General features: G+C 37.2%; 2 protein-coding genes across 4 annotated transcripts in view; both read left to right on the forward strand.

Annotated features, from left to right (window-relative positions):
• The first annotated feature begins 11,400 nt into the window (after positions 1 to 11,400).
• LOC107590167 (ATP-dependent DNA helicase Q1-like) lies at positions 11,401 to 19,355 on the forward strand. Of its 3 annotated transcripts, XM_016278804.1 has the most exons (16): positions 11,702 to 11,801; positions 12,109 to 12,159; positions 12,551 to 12,769; positions 13,339 to 13,518; positions 13,614 to 13,720; positions 13,790 to 13,988; positions 14,066 to 14,232; positions 14,323 to 14,398; positions 14,830 to 14,978; positions 15,067 to 15,184; positions 15,523 to 15,661; positions 15,904 to 15,995; positions 16,101 to 16,317; positions 16,414 to 16,543; positions 17,812 to 17,951; positions 18,641 to 18,714. In XM_016278804.1, the coding sequence occupies exons 1-15, from the start codon at positions 11,738 to 11,740 to the stop codon at positions 17,926 to 17,928; spliced, it is 2,025 nt and encodes a 674-aa protein (XP_016134290.1). In that variant the 5' UTR covers positions 11,702 to 11,737; the 3' UTR covers positions 17,929 to 17,951; positions 18,641 to 18,714. The 3 variants fall into 3 exon arrangements, with proteins under 3 accessions (XP_016134282.1, XP_016134290.1, XP_016134274.1); XM_016278796.1 differs by lacking the exons at positions 11,702 to 11,801; positions 17,812 to 17,951 and adding an exon at positions 11,401 to 11,649 and having other exon boundaries at positions 18,641 to 19,354; XM_016278788.1 differs by lacking the exon at positions 17,812 to 17,951 and having other exon boundaries at positions 18,641 to 19,355.
• A 1,181-nt stretch (positions 19,356 to 20,536) lies between these two features.
• LOC107590187 (integrin-alpha FG-GAP repeat-containing protein 2) overlaps positions 20,537 to 24,950 on the forward strand; it is a 23,276-nt gene continuing 18,862 nt past the window's right edge. Inside the window, exons 1-10 of the mRNA XM_016278815.1 lie at positions 20,537 to 20,749; positions 20,870 to 20,965; positions 21,051 to 21,092; positions 21,800 to 21,974; positions 22,058 to 22,197; positions 22,274 to 22,422; positions 22,521 to 22,615; positions 23,514 to 23,567; positions 23,891 to 23,982; positions 24,165 to 24,282. Of these exons, the coding sequence (XP_016134301.1) occupies positions 20,654 to 20,749; positions 20,870 to 20,965; positions 21,051 to 21,092; positions 21,800 to 21,974; positions 22,058 to 22,197; positions 22,274 to 22,422; positions 22,521 to 22,615; positions 23,514 to 23,567; positions 23,891 to 23,982; positions 24,165 to 24,282 (1,057 nt within the window). The 5' untranslated portion in view covers positions 20,537 to 20,653. The remainder of the gene's footprint in view (positions 20,750 to 20,869; positions 20,966 to 21,050; positions 21,093 to 21,799; positions 21,975 to 22,057; positions 22,198 to 22,273; positions 22,423 to 22,520; positions 22,616 to 23,513; positions 23,568 to 23,890; positions 23,983 to 24,164; positions 24,283 to 24,950) is intronic.

The raw sequence follows: 24,950 nt of genomic DNA on the forward strand, positions 1-24,950 counted from the left end.
AAAGCCTACATGAAAATCTGTCATATAAATTGGTCTCTTCATTAGAAATTAGCTTACTGATTGCCACCATTGATGGACAAATATTTAATAATATTAAAAATATTTGGATTACAGTATATTCTGCAGTTCTTCCCTGCTGTACCGAATATCTATATGCTACTTTTCAAGGTGTCATATCAAAGTTAGAAATTCAAGTATTGTGACAAAATTAATTTTGTAGGGTGCCACAAATTTGTTAATTTCCAAAGGGTGCCACGACTAAAAAAAGGTTGGGAAACACTGATCTATATGGCAGCCTCGTTCTACATCCCACGTCATATGCATGTGCCACGGGGAAAGCAGGCCAGCATTTCTTTAGTGTGCATGTGATGATAGGGCAGCACATTAGTGTTGTGTGTGAGTATGAGCATGTTTTTGGGATTAGGATAATGTGATGGTGTGTGTGTGTGTGTGTGTGTGTGTGTGTGTGTGTGTTTGCTATAAAGGAATGGAGAGGGCTTCAGCTGGGTGAAAATGGAGGAGGGGGCTATGTGTATGTTTTGGGGAAGTCTCTATATGAGAGTTCAAATGGGCTTGTGTGTGTTTATGTGTACGTGTGTGTGCGTGTGTGTGTGTGTGTGGTTTAGGAGAGAGACTAGACTTTAGAAAGAAGGGCTCTATGTTGAGTATGGAGTTATTGTTTAGCCATGCTTACCTCCATGGGGAACCATCTGCTCCCTGTCAATGCGTCACCTGCTCATCTGAGCCATCGCCACGGAAACTGGGGGAGGAGGATTAGGAGAGGTTAGGCCTCTGAGGGGAGGGCCCGTCCAGGAGGAGGAGGTTGCCCCTGGAAACATCTAAAAGGAACTTGAAAAATGTCACCCTCTGCTGGTTAAGCTACATGCAGAGGCTATCAGCGTGCCCATGCTCACCGATATGTGCAAGGGGGCATTGCTTGTTGAAATATTGAGGTTGTGTCTATGCATGGAGATCAAATCTGTGACATAATTTGTAGGTGGTGAATGACAAATGCGAAGGGCTCTATGTTGAGTATGGAGTTATTGTTTAGCCATGCTTACCTCCATGGGGAACCATCTGCTCCCTGTCAATGCGTCACCTGCTCATCTGAGCCATCGCCACGGAAACTGGGGGAGGAGGATTAGGAGAGGTTAGGCCTCTGAGGGGAGGGCCCGTCCAGGAGGAGGAGGTTGCCCCGGGAAACATCTAAAAGGAACTTGAAAAATGTCACCCTCTGCTGGTTAAGCTACATGCAGAGGCTATCAGCGTGCCCATGCTCACCGATATGTGCAAGGGGGCATTGCTTGTTGAAATATTGATCTGTCTGTGATCGGAGTTTCCTAACGGTGATATATAGGTGAGGACAAGCTAGGATAGAGCACTAGACAGTACAAACAAATGTTGTGCATTACAGGAGGTGTCACTGGAAGCAGCCTATCATATCACAGAGTTCTAATAAACAGACACGGCTCCTGTGCATTCAGTCCAGAGTCAAAGCAAACAGTCTGACGCTCCACTGAAAGAGCCTTGCGTGGGAGAGACCCATTACAGTTCCATTACAAACACACACCAGAACCATTTCAATTGTCTATCTATGTCTTACTTTTGTTTTACTCTTCTATTTAATGTCTGTCTATTATTCCACATCCTACTTGTCTGTTGTGTCTGTTGTTCTATCTATCTATCTATCTATCTTATCTATCTATCTATCTATCTATCTATCTATCTTGGAAGCAGCCTATCATATCACAGAGTTCTAATAAACAGACACGGCTCCTGTGCATACAGTCCAGAGTCAAAGCAAACAGTCTGACGCTCCACTGAAAGAGCCTTGCGTGGGAGAGACCCATTACAGTTCCATTACAAACACACACCAGAACCATTTCAATTGTCTATCTATGTCTAACTTTTGTTTTACTCTTCTATTTAATGTCTGTCTATTATTCCACATCCTACTTATCTGTTGTTCTATCTATCTATCTATCTATCTATCTATCTATCTATCTATCTATCTATCTATCTATCTATCTATCTATCTATCTATCTATCTATCTATCTATCTATCTATCTATCTGTCTATCTATCTCTCTGTCTGTCTGTCTCTCTGTCTGTCTATCTTCCTCTCCATCTGTATCTATCCACTATCTATCAATTGTTAAGTCTATCTCTCAGTTGTTATATTTATCATTATTTAGCCTATCCATCATCTTTCTGTCGACCAACCTTTCTGTCTATCATTTGTATCATTCTACGTCCTCCTGTTTATCTATATTACTACAGGTATCATTTGCTTTACAGTACCTGTCTATCTGCCCAACTCTCTATCATTCTATCTTCTTGTCTGTCTATATTACTGTCCACCTGTATCTATTCATCTATTATTGTTTCTCTCTTCCTTCATCTATTGACATGGCACGGTGAACATTCTATAAATTTAAATGTTACAAGTTAAATACAAATTAGGTTCTATTACCACAGAAAATATTTTTAACTCATCCATCAGTGTGAAAAAATAAACAATTTACAGGTGGTTAAAAAAAAACTGTTATAATAGAGGTTAATTAGACATAGGCCTACACAACCACATTGCCCCTTAGACATTAATTTTAAGTGGATTTCTGCCAACACATTTTGTGTTGTATATCTTGTCAAGTCAAATTAAATGTTACAAGTTAAATACAAATTAGGTTCTATTACCACAGAAAATATTTTTAACTCATCCATCAGTGTGAAAAAATAAACAATTTACAGGTGGTTTAAAAAAAAACTGTTATAATAGAGGTTAATTAGACATAGGCCTACACAACCACATTGCCCCTTAGACATTAATTTTAAGTGGATTTCTGCCAACACATTTTGTGTTGTATATCTTGTCAAGTCAAGTCAAGATTATTTAGATAGCACTTTTTACAATATAGATTGTCTCAAAGCAGCTTAGGAAAATAGTGTGTTGAAGGAACTCTGAAGTTGTGTACTCTGGCTAGACTAAACCAGCAGTTTAATTCCATGCTGCAACAAAGTCAGATTATGCAGAGGACTCATCTGGTTCCTGTGGTTTTGTTCTGATGGCAGTCTAGGTGACAGCAGTGACCATCTGATCTGGATACAGACTAGATCTGGGTGGCTACGGTGACCTAGGAATAAGAATGAAACAGACTAATATTAACATATATGCCATTCTTCTTACAATGTACAAATACATCGGGTGTTATGAGAAGTGTTCTCGGTTCCGGTTGACCTAATTAATGCAGCCTAAGAAATCCTTTGAGACAAACACAGACAATATATCTAAATTACATAAGTCGTAATTTAGATATATTTTTGAAATGGAAAAATGTAGTTTTATAAATGCTTTCGAAGGAAATACTGCTATCAAATACCACACCTAGGTTCTTAACTGATGGTGAAGAATTGACAGAGCAGCCATCAAGTGTTAGACAGTGTTTTAGGTTATTACATGCAGAGGTTTTTGGTCCAATAATCAACACCTTTGTTTAATCAAAAATTGTTAGTTTTGCAAATTGATATGCTTCATTGGGGCACAAAGAAATATAGAGCTGAGTATCATAACAGTGAAAGCTAACACCATGTTTCCTGATGATATCCCCCAAAGGGTAACTTGTAAATCGTGAAAATCAGCGGCCCTTGTACTGAGCCTTGAGGTACTCCATACGGCACTTGTGATTGGTATGATTCCTCATCATTCACTGCTACATTTTTTAAACTGCTACTCTGTTTTTACAAACTGAAATTATTAACAACAAATCAAAATTAATTATGTGGTAACTGACCGCATGCTACAAATACTGCCCATAAAGGTCAAGTTTTAGTTACCCAGAGCATCCCTTTAAATTTCAAATCTAATATCAACACAGAAACGTTATCGCTCTGATCCTGCTTAGATTTGGTTTAAAGGGAGGGGTGTAAAACCACCACTGCCCAGTCTCACATAAACACTCACCTGCAGACAATCAGGGATTGGAGGGGATGATTTGAGTGACAGGAGAAAGTGATGGTAGTTTGCTGAGAAAACACACCTTTGTGTTCGCTCAAGAGAGGATGAAGGGACGTCCCTGGCCACCAAGCCACGTTCAGCAGCCCACGTCCTTTTTCCTCTGGGCTCGTCAGGTAGCCGTTGCGCTGAGCACGCTAATACCCAGGGGAGTATTTCGTCACTCATTCTATGTGCTGATTATTACTCAGCCAGAGCATCCCTTTAAATTTCAAATCTAATATCAACACAGAAACGTTATCGCTCTGATCCTGCTTAGATTTGGTTTAAAGGGAGGGGTGTAAAACCACCACTGCCCAGTCTCACATAAACACTCACCTGCAGACAATCAGGGATTGGAGGGGATGATTTGAGTGACAGGAGAAAGTGATGGTAGTTTGCTGAGAAAACACACCTTTGTGTTCGCTCAAGAGAGGATGAAGGGACGTCCCTGGCCACCAAGCCACGTTCAGCAGCCCACGTCCTTTTTCCTCTGGGCTCGTCAGGTAGCCGTTGCGCTGAGCACGCTAATACCCAGGGGAGTATTAGGTCACTCATTCTATGTGCTGATTATTACTCAGACTGACCACAGAAGTGCTGCTGTTTCCTGTCAACATTCATGCCCTGAGGCTAGTAAACCTTGTATCTTATCTATCCTGCTGTCTCATGCCTGCACCAATGTTGTTACTTTCAAACTGCCAGATAGATCACAACTGAATAGAAAAGGGTCTGGGGATTTGAGATTTTTAACTCAATGTGCTTTGTAAAAAAATACAAGGCTTTTGCCGACTTTGGTTAAGCTAGCCACAGACTGACGGCCAAACTAAAACATGTATTATGTATCTGACTATTATATTGAATTTATACAACAGTTCAGTCAACAAGTTGTTCATATTAAGTACTTTTAGACACAATATTGTCAGTTACCAGTGGAAATAGTTCTTAACCAAACAAAAGCAGAAAACATTTTATGTCTCTGAGTAGCAGTAGTGTTTCATTCTTCAGTGAATTTGTTTTTTTGTGATTGAATCAATGATTGTGGCTGAATTCAGAATAACATACTAGTGTACTCTTGCATTTCTTATGTATCTTTATAGTAAAAATAGTATGCTTGTATCATGCAATTCCAAATTCAGCCAGTCACTTGTTTCATTGATGAATGAATTAGTGTTTTTTAACAAATAATTTGATTGGAACATTGACTCTCTTAAAAAGAGTATGGCTGAATTCAGAATAGCATGCTAGCATACTTCTCTTGTTATTGGTTATAGTAAGATAAGTAGCTATTTTGAATTCTGCAAGTCACTTGTTTTGCTGATGAATGAATTATTGTTTTTAAATAGATCATTTGAGTGAATTAGAAGACTCACTTGAAAAGACTATAGGTGTGTCCCAATTTGCATACTTATGCACTATTCTGTTCCATTTTTAGTATAAACAGTGATTAGTGAGTTTACACTGAAAATGCACTTCAAATGCCTAGATGATGCACTTAATTAACTGAAAAATGAAGTGTGGAATGTTGGACACTTCATACACTCAACAGACTCCATTGCTGGATGACAACATATAGTGCATAATAAAGGTGTATAGTGTTTCATTTAGCTCACAGCTTATGGCTGAATTCTGACTTACTAACACACTACTCTTGCTATGTCATAGTAAGATTAGTATGCTATTCCGAATTCTGCAAGTCACTTTTTGTTGATTAATGAATTGCTGATTATTATTGTTTTTTTTTGTTGAAAAATTGGTGTGAATTAATAATTAAATGACTCTCCTATAAAGACAGACACTTGTTTCATTCCTGAATGAATGAATTCATTTGTTTGTTTGTACTGATGTAACCTGCAGAAAGAGTCAATGAAAAATTCAATGAATGCACAGACCGACAGCCTGTCTGAAATAAATACAGATAAGCGGAGTGATACAAACAGTGAAATGGACTGTATATCAGCAAAAAATTGAGAAGTGGAACTGTTGCATCACTGTGTTTACATAGTAAAGCTTCACTGGGTGCCATAGGTGCTGCAGACAACTAAATACAGCTCTGGAAATATTATAAAAAATATTATATTACTATTTACTGGTATTATTTAGTGGAAAATAGCTTTAGATAAATATTGTTTTTAAATAGATCAGTTGAGTGAATTAGAAGACTCACTTGAAAAGACTATAGGTGTGTCCCAATTTGCATACTTATGCACTATTCTGTTCCATTTTTAGTATAAACAGTGATTAGTGAGTTTACACTGAAAATGCACTTCAAATGCCTAGATGATGCACTTAATTAACTGAAAAATGAAGTGTGGAATGTTGGACACTTCATACACTCAACAGACTCCATTGCTGGATGACAACATATAGTGCATAATAAAGGTGTATAGTGTTTCATTTAGCTCACAGCTTATGGCTGAATTCTGACTTACTAACACACTACTCTTGCTATGTCATAGTAAGATTAGTATGCTATTCCGAATTCTGCAAGTCACTTTTTGTTGATTAATGAATTGCTGATTATTATTGTTTTTTTTTGTTGAAAAATTGGTGTGAATGAATAATTAAATGACTCTCCTATAAAGACAGACACTTGTTTCATTCCTGAATGAATGAATTCATTTGTTTGTACTGATGTAACCTGCAGAAAGAGTCAATGAAAAATTCAATGAATGCACAGACCGACAGCCTGTCTGAAATAAATACAGATAAGCGGAGTGATACAAACAGTGAAATGGACTGTATATCAGCAAAAAATTGAGAAGTGGAACTGTTGCATCACTGTGTTTACATAGTAAAGCTTCACTGGGTGCCATAGGTGCTGCAGACAACTAAATACAGCTCTGGAAATATTATAAAAAATATTATATTACTATTTACTGGTATTATTTAGTGGAAAATAGCTTTAGATAAATATATTCAGAAAATTTTTGGGCCATTTTCCATTGATTTCCCCCATTTCCTTTAAGCTTTGTCCAACAACATGTTGCTCTGTGTCATGCTATTGCAGAAAACCACTTGTGATTTTTTCCTCCTGAAAGTTTTGTTCATCTTCATTAGCATTCCCTCTCTTCCTCTCTTCTGCATGGCCTCTGGGTGAGCGTGATCCTGGGAGAGAGGCTGTCAGGGCCACGTGTAGTGGGGGGGCACTGCGTTGGGTGTAAAATTTGATTAAGCGGTGGGCGAGCGTGTCCGAGCGTGGCTGTTGTGTGGACCAGCTCACGCGGCTGTGGGTTCCCAGCGTGCCGTTTGGAGGTTAAGTGCCGCAGAAAAGACTCTCATTATCCTGAGTGAGAACTGCCCATGTGGCTGCCCGCACGACCGCCCGCTCTCTCTCTCTTTCCTTCTCTCCATGTCCCTCTCTGTCACTCCCTCACTCATTCATCCTTCCTTCTTGAGCTACGCTGCTGAAAGCTTCCAAAACATTTCATTCACTCTCCCTTGACCCCCTTTCGGCCCCCCTCTCCTTCGCTGTCTCTCTCTAGTCTTTATGTGTAAGAAAAGAGCTCGTACAATAGCAGAGGAAGGGCCAGTGCAGATTCTTCAGCACCCCTGTGGACTCTGAGCTGAAGGCTGTGAGACAATCCACATTTGGAGCATGTGCAGAGGAGTTGTTCCTCATCCATCAGCCAAAACAGAGTTCACTTTAATTCACTCAGTCCCTCTCATAGTCTTCCTCTCATTAAAGTGGGTTATGAATGCACAGATCTATTGTGTCCCTTATTAAGACACTATTATGAATGTTAGGTTTGTTCAAATCCCTAACCTTAAATGGAAAGTTCACCCAAAATACGAAAAAATCTGTCATCATTTACTCACCCTCAAGTTGTTCCAAACCTGAATGAGTTTTTTACTTCTTTTAGGCACAAAATAATATTTTTTGAAAAATGTTAGTAACCAAACAGTTGAAAGTAGCCATTGACTTCCATAGTTTGGGGGGGGGGTCGTCTACTATGGAAGTCAATGGCTACCGTCTACTGCTGCTACTGTTTAGTTACCAAGTTTCTTCAAAATATCTTCTTTTGTGCTCAACAAAAGAAAGAAATGCATACAGGTTTGGAACAACTTGAGGGTGAGTAAATAATGACAGAATTTTCATTTTTGGGTGAGCTATCCCTTCAAGTATTACACTATTGCAATTTTGTACATTAATAATATATCAAATAGCAGAAAGTTATACTATAACCTTTAATGCTTTTCTGAGTGATCAGAGATACAGTTTTAGGATTCTTTGATTAACAGAAAGTTCACAGTAATTATTTCAAACTGAAATTTTTGTAACAATGTAAGCATCTTTACTGTAACTTTTGATCAATTTAATGCATCCTCACTGAATGCAGGTTTTTTTTTTTTTTTTACTTTTGAACAGTAGTGTATTTGTCATAATGTAACATGGCCTTTATCTTTGTCATGCATATCAGTTTGTTACAGTTCATGGGCTTCTTTTGCCTCAGATAACAGTCAATGGAAGAGCACACATTTTCCATTGAAATACATATACTGAGCTATAAATAAATAAATGAAATAGTAAATTTAACTATGTAAATGCTGAATATTCAGGAACTCTATCTAAGCTTAGTCACTAGCAATAAATATACTGTATGTATGAATGTAAGCATTTGATATACTACACCAATTTATTAAGGCTTTTCCAAAAAAAAAAAAAACTGCATACACTGACTCAGGGATACATTTTCATTTCAGGTGTATTTAAAGCCTGTAAAACTGGTTTTATCTTCCAATGTACTGCACTGTCATTTCATTTTTCATTTAACATTGCGGCTCAGATCATTAGAAGGGTTTTTTTCTAAAGCAATGCTTAAATGTCACAGAGCACATCTGCTACGGCCAAGAACTTGTGAGAACAGATCCTCTGTGTTGGACCTTCATTGCTGTTCTCAATGCTGTTGTACATTCAGACGCCTCAACTATAGACACGCGATTGTCTGTCATTAATGACTTTTGATTACACTGAACCCGAAAGTATACCGTATTTAATGAAAATATAAGTGTTGCATTGACTGTATGTAACAACTGGGCCTTGAGCTGAAAACACTGAAGTGGCCAGATAGGGATTCAGGGAACTTAGGCTCTCAAAGAAAAGCATATTGCTGAAGTTTTATTAAAGGGCTGCCCTTTAAAGCCAGTTTGAAGCAGGGAAGTTGCTTTGTTCAGTTTCTGGCTTGTGAAAATGTCTTTAAGGCATTTGTGTGATGCATATGAGGCACATCTTTCCTGAATCTTCAGTGCTTCTGAAAGCAGGTAATCTGGTCCAGAGTGCTTCTACAGTAAAGTACAAAAGACAGGCATTACTGTAACGCTTGCCGAAACATGGAAACATTAAACAAGCAATAATGAACAGTCAGATATGAAATCACATCTTATACCTTCTGCTTGATATAAATGTATAAAAAATGCAAGCCAGTTCCCATATGGGACTAAAGGAATAGTTCACCCAAAAATAAAAACTCACTGAAAACTTACTCAGCCTCTGGCCAGCCAAGATTCAGATGAGTTTGTTTCGTTATTAGAACAGATTTAGAGAAATTTAGTATTACATCACTTCACCAATGGATACTCTGCAGTGAATGGGTGCCATCAGAATGAGAGTTGAAAACAGCTGATAAAAACATTACAGTAATCCACACGGCTCTAGTCCATCAATTAATGTCTTGAGAAGCAAAAAACTGATTGTAAGAAAGGCATCATTAAAGCGTTTTAACTTTAAACTATCACTTCTTGCCAAAAAAGCCTATAATAATGCTTTCTGCAGTGAAAAATACATCCTGTCCTCTCACATTAAAATCCACTGACATTTTTGTTTAGAACTGTTTTAGACTGTTTTTGCTTGATCTATTCGTATTTCTCTACTGATTCAGACAAGATTACCCTTTTCTTCTCAAATCTGTTCCGATGAAGAAACAAGCTCACCAACTTCCTGGATCGCCTGAGGGTGAGGAAGTTTTGAGTGAATTTTCATTTTTGAGTAAATTGTTTCTTTAGGAATCTACATATTTATTTTGTTATTTACAATTCATTAATATTCATTGTATTTTCGTGTAAATGGTACAGGGAGAGGAGATATCCTATTAAAAGGAGGGGTGGCAGGAAGACTTAATTTAAAGAGGAGACATTTTTCTCAGTTCTATGGATATATGAATTTTGAAGTTTGCATATGAAATTATTTCTTGGTTTATAGCAGCCTCGTGTGGAGATAGTTGTCATTGCAGCGGAATACATTTTCATCAATATACTTCAGAGAATTAAATGTTTAAAACTATTATAGTCCAAACAAGTGAAGAAAATTATGTATAATATAATTAGAAAATATGGCTCCTGCAATACTATAGGATAGACGAAGTGGAAGATGGACAGATAATTTCATTGTTTGTGTTGTTAGTAAACCACATTGGCGTGACTTAATTACCGTAATTGCTTTGTTTAGATCATTTTTCAAACTGTTTTTTTGCATTATCTAAACTGTTTTATGGGACTCTTTACATGTCTACAAAATGCATTAACTCCCCCAAAACATTTAATTCATGCTTCATTATTCATGCATTTTTTTGTGCTTTATACACATTTAATTTTTGTTTTTACTTTTTTCTTGACACTGCTTACTATACTACACAGTATACTTAGACAGTTTTGTCTGCTATTGTGTATCACATTAAGCTTTTAGATACAGATTTCAACAGTAGGTAAAAGTTTAATGTGATAGATTAGGCACATTTGTAATGTATACAGAACATTTATTTTTGTAGCAATGTGTTGCATATACTGTAAACAGAAATTCACATTTGCATTTATGTCTGGCAGATTTTGATAACTGAATGTATGATTTTGCATGCGATGACAATGTTTAAAAGTAGTGAAGAGTTGTGACAGTTGCATCAGTTTTTATCAGCAAGCCATGTGGGTTGGTTACTGTGCAAATTGTATGCATTTGTTTTGTATGCATGCTCCAAAACATATGCAATTTGCTTAAATGAATAACAAATTCAGATCTGGTGTGAAGAAGAAACTAATTGTTCAGAGATCTGAAGCTATTGTTTTGATAATAATAGAAAAGCTATTGAGAAAAACTATTATATTCACCCACTTACCTTAACTGCATGCAGGTACAGGGTGTGTTTTTGGTTCAGAAACAACTAGATGGAGCAAGTTATCATTTTTAACTTGACATTTAAAAATGAGCATGACTTTCGTGGAAAAAGGCAGTATTTGCCATGATTCTCATGTATACCCACTGGACATTAAATAAACTAGTGAGCGTGTAATAAGTGCTTTCAAGAATTTACTGTCTACTGTTCACGTCATTCACAACACCATACACTGACTTTTATTTTGAAAAATAAAAATCCACTTCCTTGTCTCTTATGTTTAACAAGTGTATCATTTCTAATATCCATTACTTAAAACCAATGTACTAACATTACCCACAATAAATATTCCTTGAAACGCATAAATGATCACATTTAGTCGTAGTTAATCAGTATTTGTGATAGGACTACAGGAGGATTATTTTTCTATTGCTCAAGACTCTTGTTCAGACTGGACTCTTGTATTTTCAGTCTCGTGATTGGTCGCGTGGGGCAACAGGGCTTCATTTGGTGCAAACAAGAGAAAGTGAAAAGAAGCAGACGTATGATCACTCAGGGGTGAGTTACCAGAAGAAATGCGTTTCCATACAAATGGTGTGTTTGGTGCTTGTGTCTATTATTCAATGCAACTCTTACATCAAGCAAAATGGTCATAATAAAGATTCTGCATGAAAATGGCTGGCAGGTCTCATTGCCTTCAGTCTTAATGGGTAACGTATTGATAAAAGATACTATACTGTTGAAATAATGCATCTACTATGACAAAATATTTTTAATAGTTAGTGTTTTAGTCTTATTTTCCAGTATAAATATACCTGCACGTCTTTAAAACAGGCACATTTTATTTGAAAAGCTAAACTGCACAGAGCAAAACTCCCAGAATGGTTGGTTTATGCTTTAAACTAGAATGACACTTTTCCTGTGAAGAAAAAAAAACTTGATTCAACGCATAGTCTCTCAAATCTTCTTTATTTAAAAAGAAATACTGCAAAAATACTGATTTATTGTCTCCAACAGTCATCCTCATCTGTGATCTTGAAGAACTGCATAAAATGGCGAATAATCTTGGTGAGTGTCTCTTGTTTTCGACATTCATTATATACACTCTTGTTATTATACACACTTAGTTATTTCTGATGTAAATACAAACATCTTTATTATTTAATATATCTGTGAAAAATATGCATTTGAGGACATGCATTAGACAGGATGTTTCCTAATGCTCCCTTGAGGAGTGAGGCAGGTAAACAGGTGTGACTTTTATCATTACATCTCTCTGTGAAGCTCAGCTCATTAGAGATGCAGAGGTGAGAGACACATTATTATGCAGCAGTGGAACCTTGAATCTCGAGGGAATACTATTAAGGGCTTGTGTGTTTTGTAAAAAATGAGTGCATGGAAAAATGCGCACAGGCTTTTAGTTAGAGAATGAGACTCAAGTAAGTCCTGTTCTTCGCAGATGATTCTCAAGCAGAATTGGACTCGGTGGAGGCAGAGTTGGAGATGGTGGAACTGCAGATCTCTGAGCTGCTGGAGAAACAGACGAAGCTGAACTCCAGGAAAAACAAACTCCTGCAGAACCTGGAGGGAGCCTGCAGCTCGGCCCAGTCCTCTGGATCCAGCAAACCTCCCAAACCATCCTTCAGCAAACAGGACCTAGAGCACTATGAGGAGTCAGGTATCACTCATTCACAGTTATCACAGTTAAAATAAATAGTACAGTGCTGTTCGCAATGCATTTTGTTTCAAAGCAGCTTTGAAACAAAGGTGATTGTGGCAAAGAAGAAGCTTTTGAGGTGAATGAGCGTAAAAATCTTAGGAATTAATTCAGCAATGACACATTAATATGATCAGACAGCAAAGACATTTATAATGTCGCAAAAGATTTTTGTTTAAAATAAAATTTCATTTTATTAAAGAACCCAAGAAAAATCTCGTTTTCCACAAGAAAACCCTTGTTTTCAACATTGATAATAATAAGAAATGTTTCTAGAGCAGCAGACTGGAGTAATGGCTGCTGAAAATGTAGAATAAATTACATTTTAAAGTATTTAAATTGTTGTAATATTATTATGTTATTACGGTTTTTATCAAAAACATGAAAAAAAATCCTCAACTCCAAATTTTTGAGCAGTCTAGCCACCATAGTATTTATTGTTAAAGGTATATGTTTTGTGTAATGAAGTGAAATTACAGAGAAATAATGAGCAATCTGTGTAATTTTTATTTTTGTTGCTTTGTCACCAGATTTCTCATGGTCTAAAGAAGTTCAGGCGAAGCTGTGTAGTGTGTTCCAGCTCTCCAATTTTCGTCCCCTGCAACGGGCGGCCATAAATCTCAGCATGTCAGGGAAAGACCTTTTCCTGGTAATGCCCACTGGACGAGGAAAAAGCCTGTGTTACCAACTGCCAGCCCTCTGCTCTAAGGGTACATGCTCGCACACACATATTTTAATGAAGAATTAATTTTGAGTACTCTAATGTGAATTCCTGCGCATGTCTTTGTATGGTTGCATTTCTCAGGTTTTACATTAGTTATTGCCCCATTGGTGTCTCTAATGGAGGATCAGCTGATGTATCTGAAGTCCGTTGATGTCCCGGCAGTAACTCTCAATGCCTCCAGTACAAAGGTACAGTATGTCGAATGTACTGGACAGATTGGAGTCACATACGATGCTGATGTTCATGTTCATCTGCAGGAGGACTCTAAGCGTGTCTTGGCTGGGATGATAGATAAAAACAGCCCCTTCAAGTTGCTCTATGTAACCCCGGAGAAAATCGCCAAGAGCAAACTACTGATGTCCAAACTCGACAAGGCCTACAACATGGGTCTGTTGGCACGCATCGCTGTTGATGAAGTTCACTGCTGCAGTCAGTGGGGACATGACTTCAGGCCAGGTGAGATTCTGTTTCACCCTGACTGTGTAAAGATCGTATCCCGTGATTTAATTTGTCATTTATTCCTTTTTTTTTAGATTACAAGCTCCTGGGTATCCTAAAACGCCAGTTCCCCAAAGTCCCATTGGTCGGACTGACTGCCACAGCAACCAGCAACGTTCTTAAAGATTGCCAGAAGATTCTGTGTGTTCAAGAACCCATCACTCTGACAGCACCATTCAACAGACCAAACCTTTACTATGAGGTATGCTTATCAATTATTTATCATATCGCTGCTAGAAAAGTGCAGAATAAGCCAATCAGATCAGAATAATTTGTCCTCTTACTTCTACAGGTTCGTTTTAAAGATAACGAAGACTGTACCGACCAAATTGCACAACTGATCAGAGAAAGATACAAAAACCAATCAGGTAAATCATTTTAATTGCTAAAGGAGTACATTTCCCTTCACACCAAGAACGATAACTATAAAGCATTAATAATTGTTCTACTCCTGTGAGAATAGGGATGTCCACTTCACAGATATATTGATAAACACACAGAGGAACAATATCATTGGAATCACTTTCTGACTGACTTTTTCCAGCTGATGAACAAAGGAAGTCATTGACTGCCAATCAGAATGCAATTGCCTTTAAAGGGCTTCAGCATTTAGAGTGTCAGACAACAAAACAGCAGCGTGCGACCATAATAAACAAAGTTATCATGTGTTGGGATTGATGCTCGCATAGTTATTGTTCTTGGAGTGAATGGGCCTTTATGCTCTCTAGATGTCAGAAATTCTTCAGTATTTATTTGAAAACCATTTAATCAAAATGTACAATGTATGTTATATTTGCAGGAATCGTGTATGTGTTCTCCCAGAAGGATGCAGCAGCTGTGGCTACAGACCTGCAGAAGAAAAACATTCTTGCTCAGCCGTACCACGCCAACATGGAGCCTTCAGACAAGTCTCTGGTGCATCAGCGGTGGTCCTCCAAGAAGATCCAGGTTGCACCTACAGAGCTACTGTTGTTGTTGCCTGATTTTGTAATTGCCCTCCTGTAATGTAATGTTTGTAATGTTTGTGTCTGTGTAGGTGGTCGTTGCCACTGTGGCTTTCGGGATGGGCATTGACAAGGCAGATGTTCGATTTGTTATCCATCACACCATCAGCAAATCTATCGAAAATTACTATCAGGAGAGTGGACGTGCAGGTAGGCAACAATTCATCCACGCATGTTTTATTATTTTTTTGTTGAGATCGCAATTTTTCATAAAAATGAAAATTCATAATTTGGTGCCAGACTTCTCCAGTCATTTTGTCCTTTTAAACCCTGCCCCTTTCTTGCATTCAGATCAGCCTCCATCCAGTCAACAACTGATGGATAGAACAAGCCCTACATTTTAAAACAAAAGTTTTACTCTGATACAATATGCTGATATAATCTGTTTTACTCTGATATATGCTGCAATGCGGATGGAAATATTTCCATTAGCATGAAATCCAAAAGTAATGTCTGTACTTTATTCATTCATTTTATTTTTATTCCAGGAAGGGATGATGGCTCAGCAGACTGTATTGTTTTCTTCGGGTTTGCAGACATCTTCAGAATAAGCACAATGGTTGTGATGGAGAACACTGGGCAGCAGAAGCTACAGAATATGGTGGCATATTGTCAAAATGTGGACCGGTGAGTCAAAATACACAGAATATGTAGGATACCACTGTTGTGTTGGATTCTGAAACAAGGGCCTTCTCTGCCTCATATACTAAGCAATTTTACATGAAATCTGTCAACTTGTCATCAGACTGGCTAGACTGCAAAAACTCCAGACTTTATACATTACTTCAACTTCATGTGGCCTGTTGGTTATATGACTGTTTATTTCAGGGTAGTATATTTATAAGATATGACTCTCATGTATAATATAGGTGTCGTCGTGCTATGATGGCCATTCATTTTGATGAAGTTTGGAATGATGACGAGTGCAACCAAATGTGTGATGTTTGTCGGCACGGCAACGGTAAGAGTCTCTCACACACGTTTTTACCAACCTAACTCTACCAGTTTTTGTCAATTGGGTGAATTATTAAATGGTGTGATTGATTTATTTATTTATTTTATTCAGACTACATCACAATGGACATCACTAAACATGCTCGAGATGTTGTTACGATAGTAGAAATGGCCAGCTCTATGGATGAAAAGTTGACCCCTCTGAAAGTCTGTGATGCTTGGTTGGGAAAAGGGCCCGCTAAGCATCGCAAAACGATAACGGTCACGTCACTGTCACGCTTGGAAGTGGAGTCCGTTATCATCTACCTTTTGTTGCATGGCTACTTCAGGTATTTTCAGACCGGTTTGATGGCTTAAGTAGAACTAAATAAGCTACTTTGCCGTTTTAGTTTTGTTCTTTAACTCTGTTCTCTTTCATTCACAAGTGAGGACTTTAGCTTCACTCCCTACACAACCCACTTCTACTTGAAGCTGGGCCGTAAGGCAGCTCTCCTGAAGAATGACAATCACTCCATCACTATGAAGATGAAAAGGAGAGTGATGTCACATGCTACTGTAAGGCAGTCAATAAATTCAGCAGAAGTTTTCATATTTCATATGCAAGCAGTCCCGTTTTTTCATAGATTCTAGCAAATTTCTAGATTAAAAATGTTCCTAATGGTTGTATGAGTGCCAATACTTTCCTGAACTTCTTTCAGTAGTGACAATTGGCCAGATTCAATACAAAAATCCTCTGATTCTTTTCTTTGTTACAGTTACGCTACTTGGTAATACAAATATTTATTGTGTTTGCTGAATTTTAACTGAACATTAGTTTAATTCAGTGTTGTGTATCAAATGTGTATATGTATTGAATCTGGCCTTTGGTCTCTGTTCTGTAGTATTTGCTGATCTTTTGTGTTTATCTGTTTTATTATCTTTATCTTCCAGTCTTACTGTGTTTCAGGTAGATGCCATCAGAGTGTTTGAGGGCTACATCACCGTTCACTTAGTTAAATTGCTTTTTAGTAACTAGTAACTAACACGTTCATGAAGTGTTTGCTTGGTTTGATTTCCAACATTACAATTTTAACACCAAACTACTCTTGAAAATAGTTTGTGCAGTTAAATCAAGGAAATCTTTTCCACACAATGAGTTACTGTTTTTCAACTATTAGTTACAATTCATTTATTTTAGACTTGTACTTCTATTCTAAGCTTCTATGATTAGAAAAGCTCAAAAACGCAGAGAAATCAGAGAAAATCACTCCAAAAGAATATATTGTGAGGGATTTCAGAATTTCAGTGTGGCCCAGTTGATGCAAAACCAAACTGGACTTCCTTTCAGTTTAAATAACAGATTATGCTAATAATTAAACAGATGATGCATTTATCACCCTCTAAACCAGTGGTTCCCAACCCTGGTCCTGGAGGCTCCCCAACACTGCACATTTTGCAGGTCTCCTTAATCAAACACACCTGATTCAGATCATCGGCTCATTAGTAGAGACTCCAACACCTGAAATTGGTGTGTCAGAGAAAGGAGACATGCAACATGTGCAGTGTTGGGGTGCCTCCAGGACCAGGGTTGGGAACCACTGCTCTAAACAACCCTGTCCCAGCTACAAACAGCGGCCCTCTGTGTACAACATGCAATACATGCCTTTTCCCATCATCAGTAAAACCTTTTCTGTTGGAGGTGTCACTTCAGCTACGTGATCCCTCATTGAACATGCAGTAACCGCTTGTATCTCTTGTGTTCCTACAGTTTCTAGTGCCACCCTATTCAAATGACTTTTTTATAGTGCCCACGACAGGTAAAGAGCTGTTGTGCCACCCCACAGGTAAAGAAAGTGTCAGAAAGTGCTGGGGAGAAAAGTAGTGCCAAAGTAGAGGGAAAGAGACCGGCTGACAGTGACAACAAAAAATCAGTGGCCAAGAAAGTCAAGACTCTTCCCTAGTTCTTAAGGAGAAGAACCAAAAAGTACAGTTCATTTATTCCATATTCACAGAACAAAAGCATGTAGTTATTGCCTAAGAAACACTCAAGAATTTAATGAGGGAAACATCTACCACTTTGTCTTTTTTTTCTTGCTTGTGCTCATGTTTATGCTTGTCACCTATTATGATGTTTATTGCATCCACATCAAACCTCATATATTATTTCTTGGCTATGAAATATGCTTAGTCTATTCCATGGTTATTTGATTTGCATGTTGTGTTGTAGACTAAATGAACATTACAATTGGAACTAACAATCTTAAAGGGATAATTGACGAAAAAATGGAAATTGTCATCATTTACTCACCCTTAAGTTGTTCCAGACCTGTATGACTGACTACTGCTGAACACAAATTAAGATATTTTAAAGACAGTTAATGGTAACCATTGACGTCCTTACTGGGGGAAAAAAATACTATGGAAGTCTATGGCTAATGCCAACTGTTTGGTTACCTGCATTCTTCAAAATATCTTTGTGTCCAGCAGAAGAAAGTGAGTTTGGGACAAGTGGCGGGTGAGTGTATATAATGACAGAATTTACATTTTTGGGTGAACTGTCTCTTTAATGCTTTGCACGTGTCATTAATCCCCTCTCTAGCACTTCATTTCTCTTAAAGACAGTTCTGCTAGTAATACTAGTAAAACTAGTAATTTCTTCTTCTCTTTCCTCAGGATGAGACACAAGAGCAACTTGAGACAGCCTTGATCGTTGTGTCCAACGTGGCCATTCAGAGGCATAACAAAACTAAAATCCATAAGAATCACCAAAACATGGAGAAGAGACTTGCTCAAAACCACATTGAAAGTCTTGCTTTGGAAGCAAGTGAGTATATAAAGCCAACCTCAGTATTTGAGGTTAATGTTGAGGTCAATCTTGTAGAAGAACAGAATTGTGAAAGTGAAGAAGAGAAAGGTCTTAAAAACTCCCCCGAACAGCAATCTTCATCACCAAAAAGGAGGCAAAAACAACAAAATACTCAGAACTGCGCTGCTAATGCTGACCAGGCGAAGGCGGATCTGGTTAGTGCTCCCTCTGAGCTCTCTATCATCTCTGCAGCTGCTGTGGAGGAGCTACACCATCTGCACAGTTACTATAGCAAACAGTTAAGACGGATCAACTACATTTCCCATGAGCACTTGCAAAGCTCCCAGCCTGGGATGCTGAGGTGTATGAGAGAGCCCTTCAAAAGCCTCAGTTTTCCATCAAAGACGACCATAGCCAGAGGTGCCAGGAATTTATGGACTCGTGTTAGTATAAGGAGGAAGCTCATACAGTGAATTATGTTCCCTTTCTGATTTCTGTTGCATAAGCCTGTTTTTTTGTTTGTTTTGTTTTTAGTAGTTTGAAGATGTAAATAATTTTTGGGGAAATAAACTTGTTGGTTTTGACAAAAAACACTTCTAGTCATGTTATTTAAGTTATTGTAGATGAAAAACAGCCAATTGTAACTGCTATAGTGATAATTACAAAGATTAATCTTACTCTCTAAAAGGTGATAATTACAATTTTACCTTTATAATTCACATATTTCTAAGAACCATGATTGGGTGTTGGATTTCATTTCAGAGACAATGTTACATTAAATAAAATAATCTGTAAGGACAGGTACCTTTTTGTAAAAATATTAATATATATTAATACTCTATATTTTTATTAGTCAGTTAATTTTTTTTATTTAGTCAGTAGTCACTTTGGTAATGTTGGGAACATGGCAAAATAGTACATTTATATTGCAAACCTTCCTTAAATGTCACTCATTGTCTGTTATTTTTGACATAGTATATTCAATTACATATGTACAACTGACCAAAAGAAAATCAATGACAGGAAAATATTTTTTTAAAAATTTGACGTGCTTTTGTTACTTAGTTGTTGCTTATTTTAGTCAGCAATGCGTTAATAGCAATAATGAGACCCTCAATGGTTGAGGTCTAATGCAGTGAAAGCGGTTTTGAAATGCCATTTACTGCTATTATTGAGTAAATGTTAATGAAATTGCCAATTTTTGAACGCACTACTGATCAAGTTTGCGATTGGAAAAATTTCCAGTGTTTCTGAAAGAAGTCCAAAACTTAGCATAAGTTATTATTTAATCAAAAATACAATAAAACCATTAATAATGTGAAATATTAACATTTTAAATAACCATTTTTATTTTAATTTATGAACTTTTTTTTCAGCAGCCATTATTACACCAGTCTTCCGTGTCACATGATCATTCTGAAGTCATTCAAATATGCTGATTTTAGTGCTCCTTTATTATTATCAATGCTGAAAACAGCCGTGCTGCTTACTTTTTTTTTCCAGGAATACGTGATAGATTTTTTTCCAGCATTCTCTGGTAAATAGAAAGTTCAAAAGAACAACATTTATTTGAAATAGAAATAATTTATAAGATTATAGACCGTCACAATTATTTAATGCATCCTCGTTGAGTAAAAATATGTAATTGATTGACTTATTTTCATTTATTTTATTTTGCTGACTCAAACATTTGAACGGTACGGTAATGTACGTTTACAGACTCAGGGTCAGGGCACAGACACGGACTTTTATTTTGAAACGAAGCCCGGTCATGTGCATTTGTTTGTACTGGATGGGAAGTGCAGCTGAAATATGATTTGTCTTAAGTGCTGTTTAATATAGCTGAATCGTTAGTCTGCAGTGTGCAGAGCTGAAAGGCCATGCGCTCGGTCAGTTATGTGCAGCGCGTGAGTTTAGACTTCACAGGAACCATCTTTCCTCACGCCATCTGTCTTGGAGATGCAGATAACGACTCCGTAAGTTCCAAGTGTGTGCATGTGTGACAGATGCGAGTTTAAATGACTCCGTTTATCATCATAATTACCAGTAGCTTACATTTTTGTCGCTTGAGGTTAATCATGTGTTTTTTCCTGCAGTTGAATGAGCTGGTGGTGGGAGACAGTAGTGGGAAGCTGTACATTTATAAAAATGATGACTGTAAGCCCTGGATCACGCGGACATGTGTGGGCATGGTGAGGAGCACGACCGTACAGTTGGGGATTTATGAATAATGAATGATTTGATTATAAAAATTAATCATGCTGTTTTTATTCCTAGTTAACATGTGTAGGAGTGGGAGATGTTTGCAACAAAGGAAGGGTAAGATTCTCTTACTCTCTCTTTTTACCTTTACAACAACAAAAAAAACAACTGGTGGTGGTGGCACCATGGTATAATGATGGTTTTAGATGATAAAACCATGGGATTATTGATCAATGAATACTGTATTAATACTGTGAGATAGTCCAAGGTCGACTGAAACCTTTGCTTTTTTGTGCACGGTTACAGTTTTGTTAGGACACTTTGATGTTTTGTTTATTACTTTCACTATGAATCACTTTTTTGGTGTGCGGATTCTTTTTTTTTAGCAAAACCTAATAGATTTGGTCGTCCAATCTCATTCAGTAAGCGAATGAGACCTCTAGATATTAATACTGTTATTATTGTTAATATCTTAAATCTGTGGTATGATTGATTGTATATAATTCACAAATTTTATATGTAAATATAAATAATATTAATACATTAAATAAAAAATAATAAATAATGCATTAAATTATATATATTAATTTATTATATATGGTATTAATTTGATGCATTATTACTTTTAATGAATTCATTCATATTATTTTAATAATGCATTATTTATTATTTTATTTCCATTTTTGCCTTGACCCTCTAGATTCACCATTCATAATGGTTCTACATTTAGAAAATGCCATGGTACATTTTTGCTAGTGTTCTTTTGTTTTAAATGGAAAAAAAGTCACACTTTCACATATGTAACCTGCCTTTCTGCATGGCAGAACTTTGTTGTGGCGGTGGGTGCGGAGGGCTGGTTTCACCTGTTTGATATCAGTGCTGCTGCAGCCAAGTCAGACTCCTCAAGTCAGCAGGACGGTTCGATCGGGGACGAGCAGAAGCCCAGTTACACCCAGCACATCCCCGCTAATACCAAAGTGATGCTTATCAGTGATATCGGTGAGGAGTTTGCATATGACATACTTACAAATATCTAAACCTTTTTAATTCATGCAATATTGAAGTGTTTGTGCACTTATAAGATGGAGACGGGCGCTGTGAGCTTGTCGTTGGCTACACGGACCGGGTGGTGCGGGCGTTCAGGTGGGAGGAACCCTCTGATGCTTCAGATTTGAGCTCTGGTCAGCTGGTCTTACTGAAGAAATGGCTTCTGGAGGGTCAGGTAATGATCTAGATGCATCAAACATAATGTCAACATGAAGTCAAACGATTGCAGCCTTTTTATGCGCTTTGACCAGGTTGACAGTCTCTCGGTTAACCCAAGTCCAGAAGGTCTCCCTGAACTAATGGTGTCTCAGCCCGGCTGTGGCTATGCGATTCTGATGTGCTCTTGGACACAAGAGGGCGCTGCAGGACCTGGGGATGAAAACACAGCCACTCCTAGCAGGTGAGAAAATCACAATGAGGATTAATTTAATAGCAGTGCTAAATAATTCAGAGCAGAACTGACTTTTGGAATAACTCAGCTTGTTTATTTGTAAACAGAGAGGGTCCTTCCAGAGACGTCGTCCTTCATCTTACCACTGGACGCATCCATAACAAGAACGTGTCCACTCATTTGATAGGCAGCATTCGCAGAGGTACTGCGAAAGCATGCTGTCATACATTTAGATTGCATACTACGCATGCAGCACGCATATCTTTAAAAACTTTAGAATAAAGTATTCAGATAAAATAACAAGATTCAGTCACTAGTAGAAAAATAAACATTTAAAGACTGTCACGACTAGGGATTCATTGGACACATATTGGTACCATGTTGGTTAATGAAATCAGAGATTTGTTTAAGTTTCGTTATATTAGTCATTATTTGATGTGTAATTAGCCATGCAAATTTCCCCCTTTTTTTAGTTTGTCTTTGCTGTCATCTAACACTTAACATTTAATAAGCAAACCTCAAAATGAATATGCATTTTTCATTCTGTACATTATAATGTTGTGAGGCCTAAATTCACTTGTAGCATTAAAAACTAATTATTTTAGCTTTTAATATGTTATTTTCAATTTACTTATACAAAATATAAAATATTTTGAATTTAATTAATGGCCACATATATTGCTTAACTAACGGTAACATGAAAATAAAAAGATTTTTTTATTTTTTTAAATCAAATATTTATTTTTTGATTTTGTTTTATATTCATTTTATTTTATATCAGATCTTTATTTTAATAAAAATAAAATTATTTTATTAAAAACATTTTGTGTATGTAATATATTTGTAATTTGTGTTAATTATTTTAAATAATTTAATATATCATTAATATTTTTAGATTATATAACTAACTAAATAAATTACACAAATCAAATTATATAATTTTTTTCGTTTATTTTAATAAAATGTAAAAATTAAGTATGAAATTGTGTATATAATGTATTTATATTAAGATGTATTTTAATATTGGTCCATCGCTAATCACGAATAATTTTCACAGTTTCAGCAAACCTTATAAAGGATCTTGTTTGCATTTTCTGTAGGTTCTAAGGATGATTCGTCTAAAGGCGGCTTGTTTGCTCTTTGCACTCTAGACGGTGAGTCCAGATGTTAGTCCACCACCTCATGTCGAGGGTTATTTGGTGAGGGGAGAACATGAGCCCAGTGTGACAGACCAAAGCACACGCTGTGTTTTTGGTCACTCTGGGCTCAGGTGTGTATGAAGATTGGCTTTTTACTCTTTTTACTTGTACTTGTTCTTCACGTCTTTCTCCATGGCCACTCAGTTACAAAGCACAAATTCAAAACAGTTTTTTTTTTTTTTTTGTGGACAGTAGTGGATTGATGTTATTTGTTGGTTAGCTTTTGTTGTTTTTCATTAGCTATTGTGGTTGTTTTTCGTTGAACGGTGGTGTTTCAGGAACGCTGAAGCTCATGGACAGCTCTGAGAAGCTCTTGTGGTCTGTGCAGGTGGATCACCAGCTTTTTGCCCTCCAGAAGCTGGATGTCACTGTAAGTGTGATGAGTCAATGTTAAATACACTTAAAATAACTTTATATATTATTGCATTACATACAAAATATCAAACCAAGTTTCATCAGCAAAGAAATTATGCTAGAGCTTTTTTAGTGTTTTCTATGTTTCAAAAAGCTGCTCCACCTGATGTGTTTTATAGTTTTTGTGCATTTATTCAGGGTGATGGGAGAGAGGAAGTGGTGGCCTGTGCTTGGGACGGCCAAACTTACATCATCGATCATGCACGTATGGTGGTCCGCTTCCAGTTTGATGAAAATGTGAACGCATTCTGTGCTGGTGAGCTTCTCTTATGGTCTTTATCAGGTTGAATCTTACCATATCCGTCAGCAATTTGTGATCATACTCATCTTTAAACTGAAAAAAAAGAGATAATAATTGAGCACCGAATCAGCATAAAATTATTTCTAAATGATCATGTGACACTGAAGAAATGGCTGCTGAAAATTACACAAGAATAAATTACATTTTAAAATACACTGAACAAAATTATAAACGCAACACTTTTGTTTTTGCCCCCATTTTTCATGAGCTGAACTCAAAGATCTAAGACTTTTTCTATGTACACAAAAGGCCTATTTCTCTCAAATATTGTTCACAAATCTGTCTAAATCTGTGTTAGTGAGCACTTCTCCTTTGCCGAGATAATCCATCCACCTCACAGGTGTGGCATATCAAGATGCTGATTAGACAGCATGAATATTGCACAGGTGTGCCTTAGGCTGGCCACAATAGAAGGCCACTCTAAAATGTGCAGTTTTACTGTATTGGGGGGGGGGGTCCAAAAACCAATCAGTATCTGGTGTGACCACCATTTGCCTCATGCAGTGCAACACATCTCCTTCGCATAGAGTTGATCAGGTTGTTGATTATGGCCTGTGGAATGTTGGTCCACTCCTCTTCAATGACTGTGCGAAGTTGCTGGATATTGGCAAGAACTGGAACAC

The sequence above is a fragment of the Sinocyclocheilus grahami genome, unplaced genomic scaffold (genome assembly GCF_001515645.1).
Source record: "Sinocyclocheilus grahami isolate Dianchi unplaced genomic scaffold, SAMN03320097.WGS_v1.1 scaffold8.1, whole genome shotgun sequence".
Classification (NCBI taxonomy): Eukaryota; Metazoa; Chordata; class Actinopteri; order Cypriniformes; family Cyprinidae; genus Sinocyclocheilus; species Sinocyclocheilus grahami.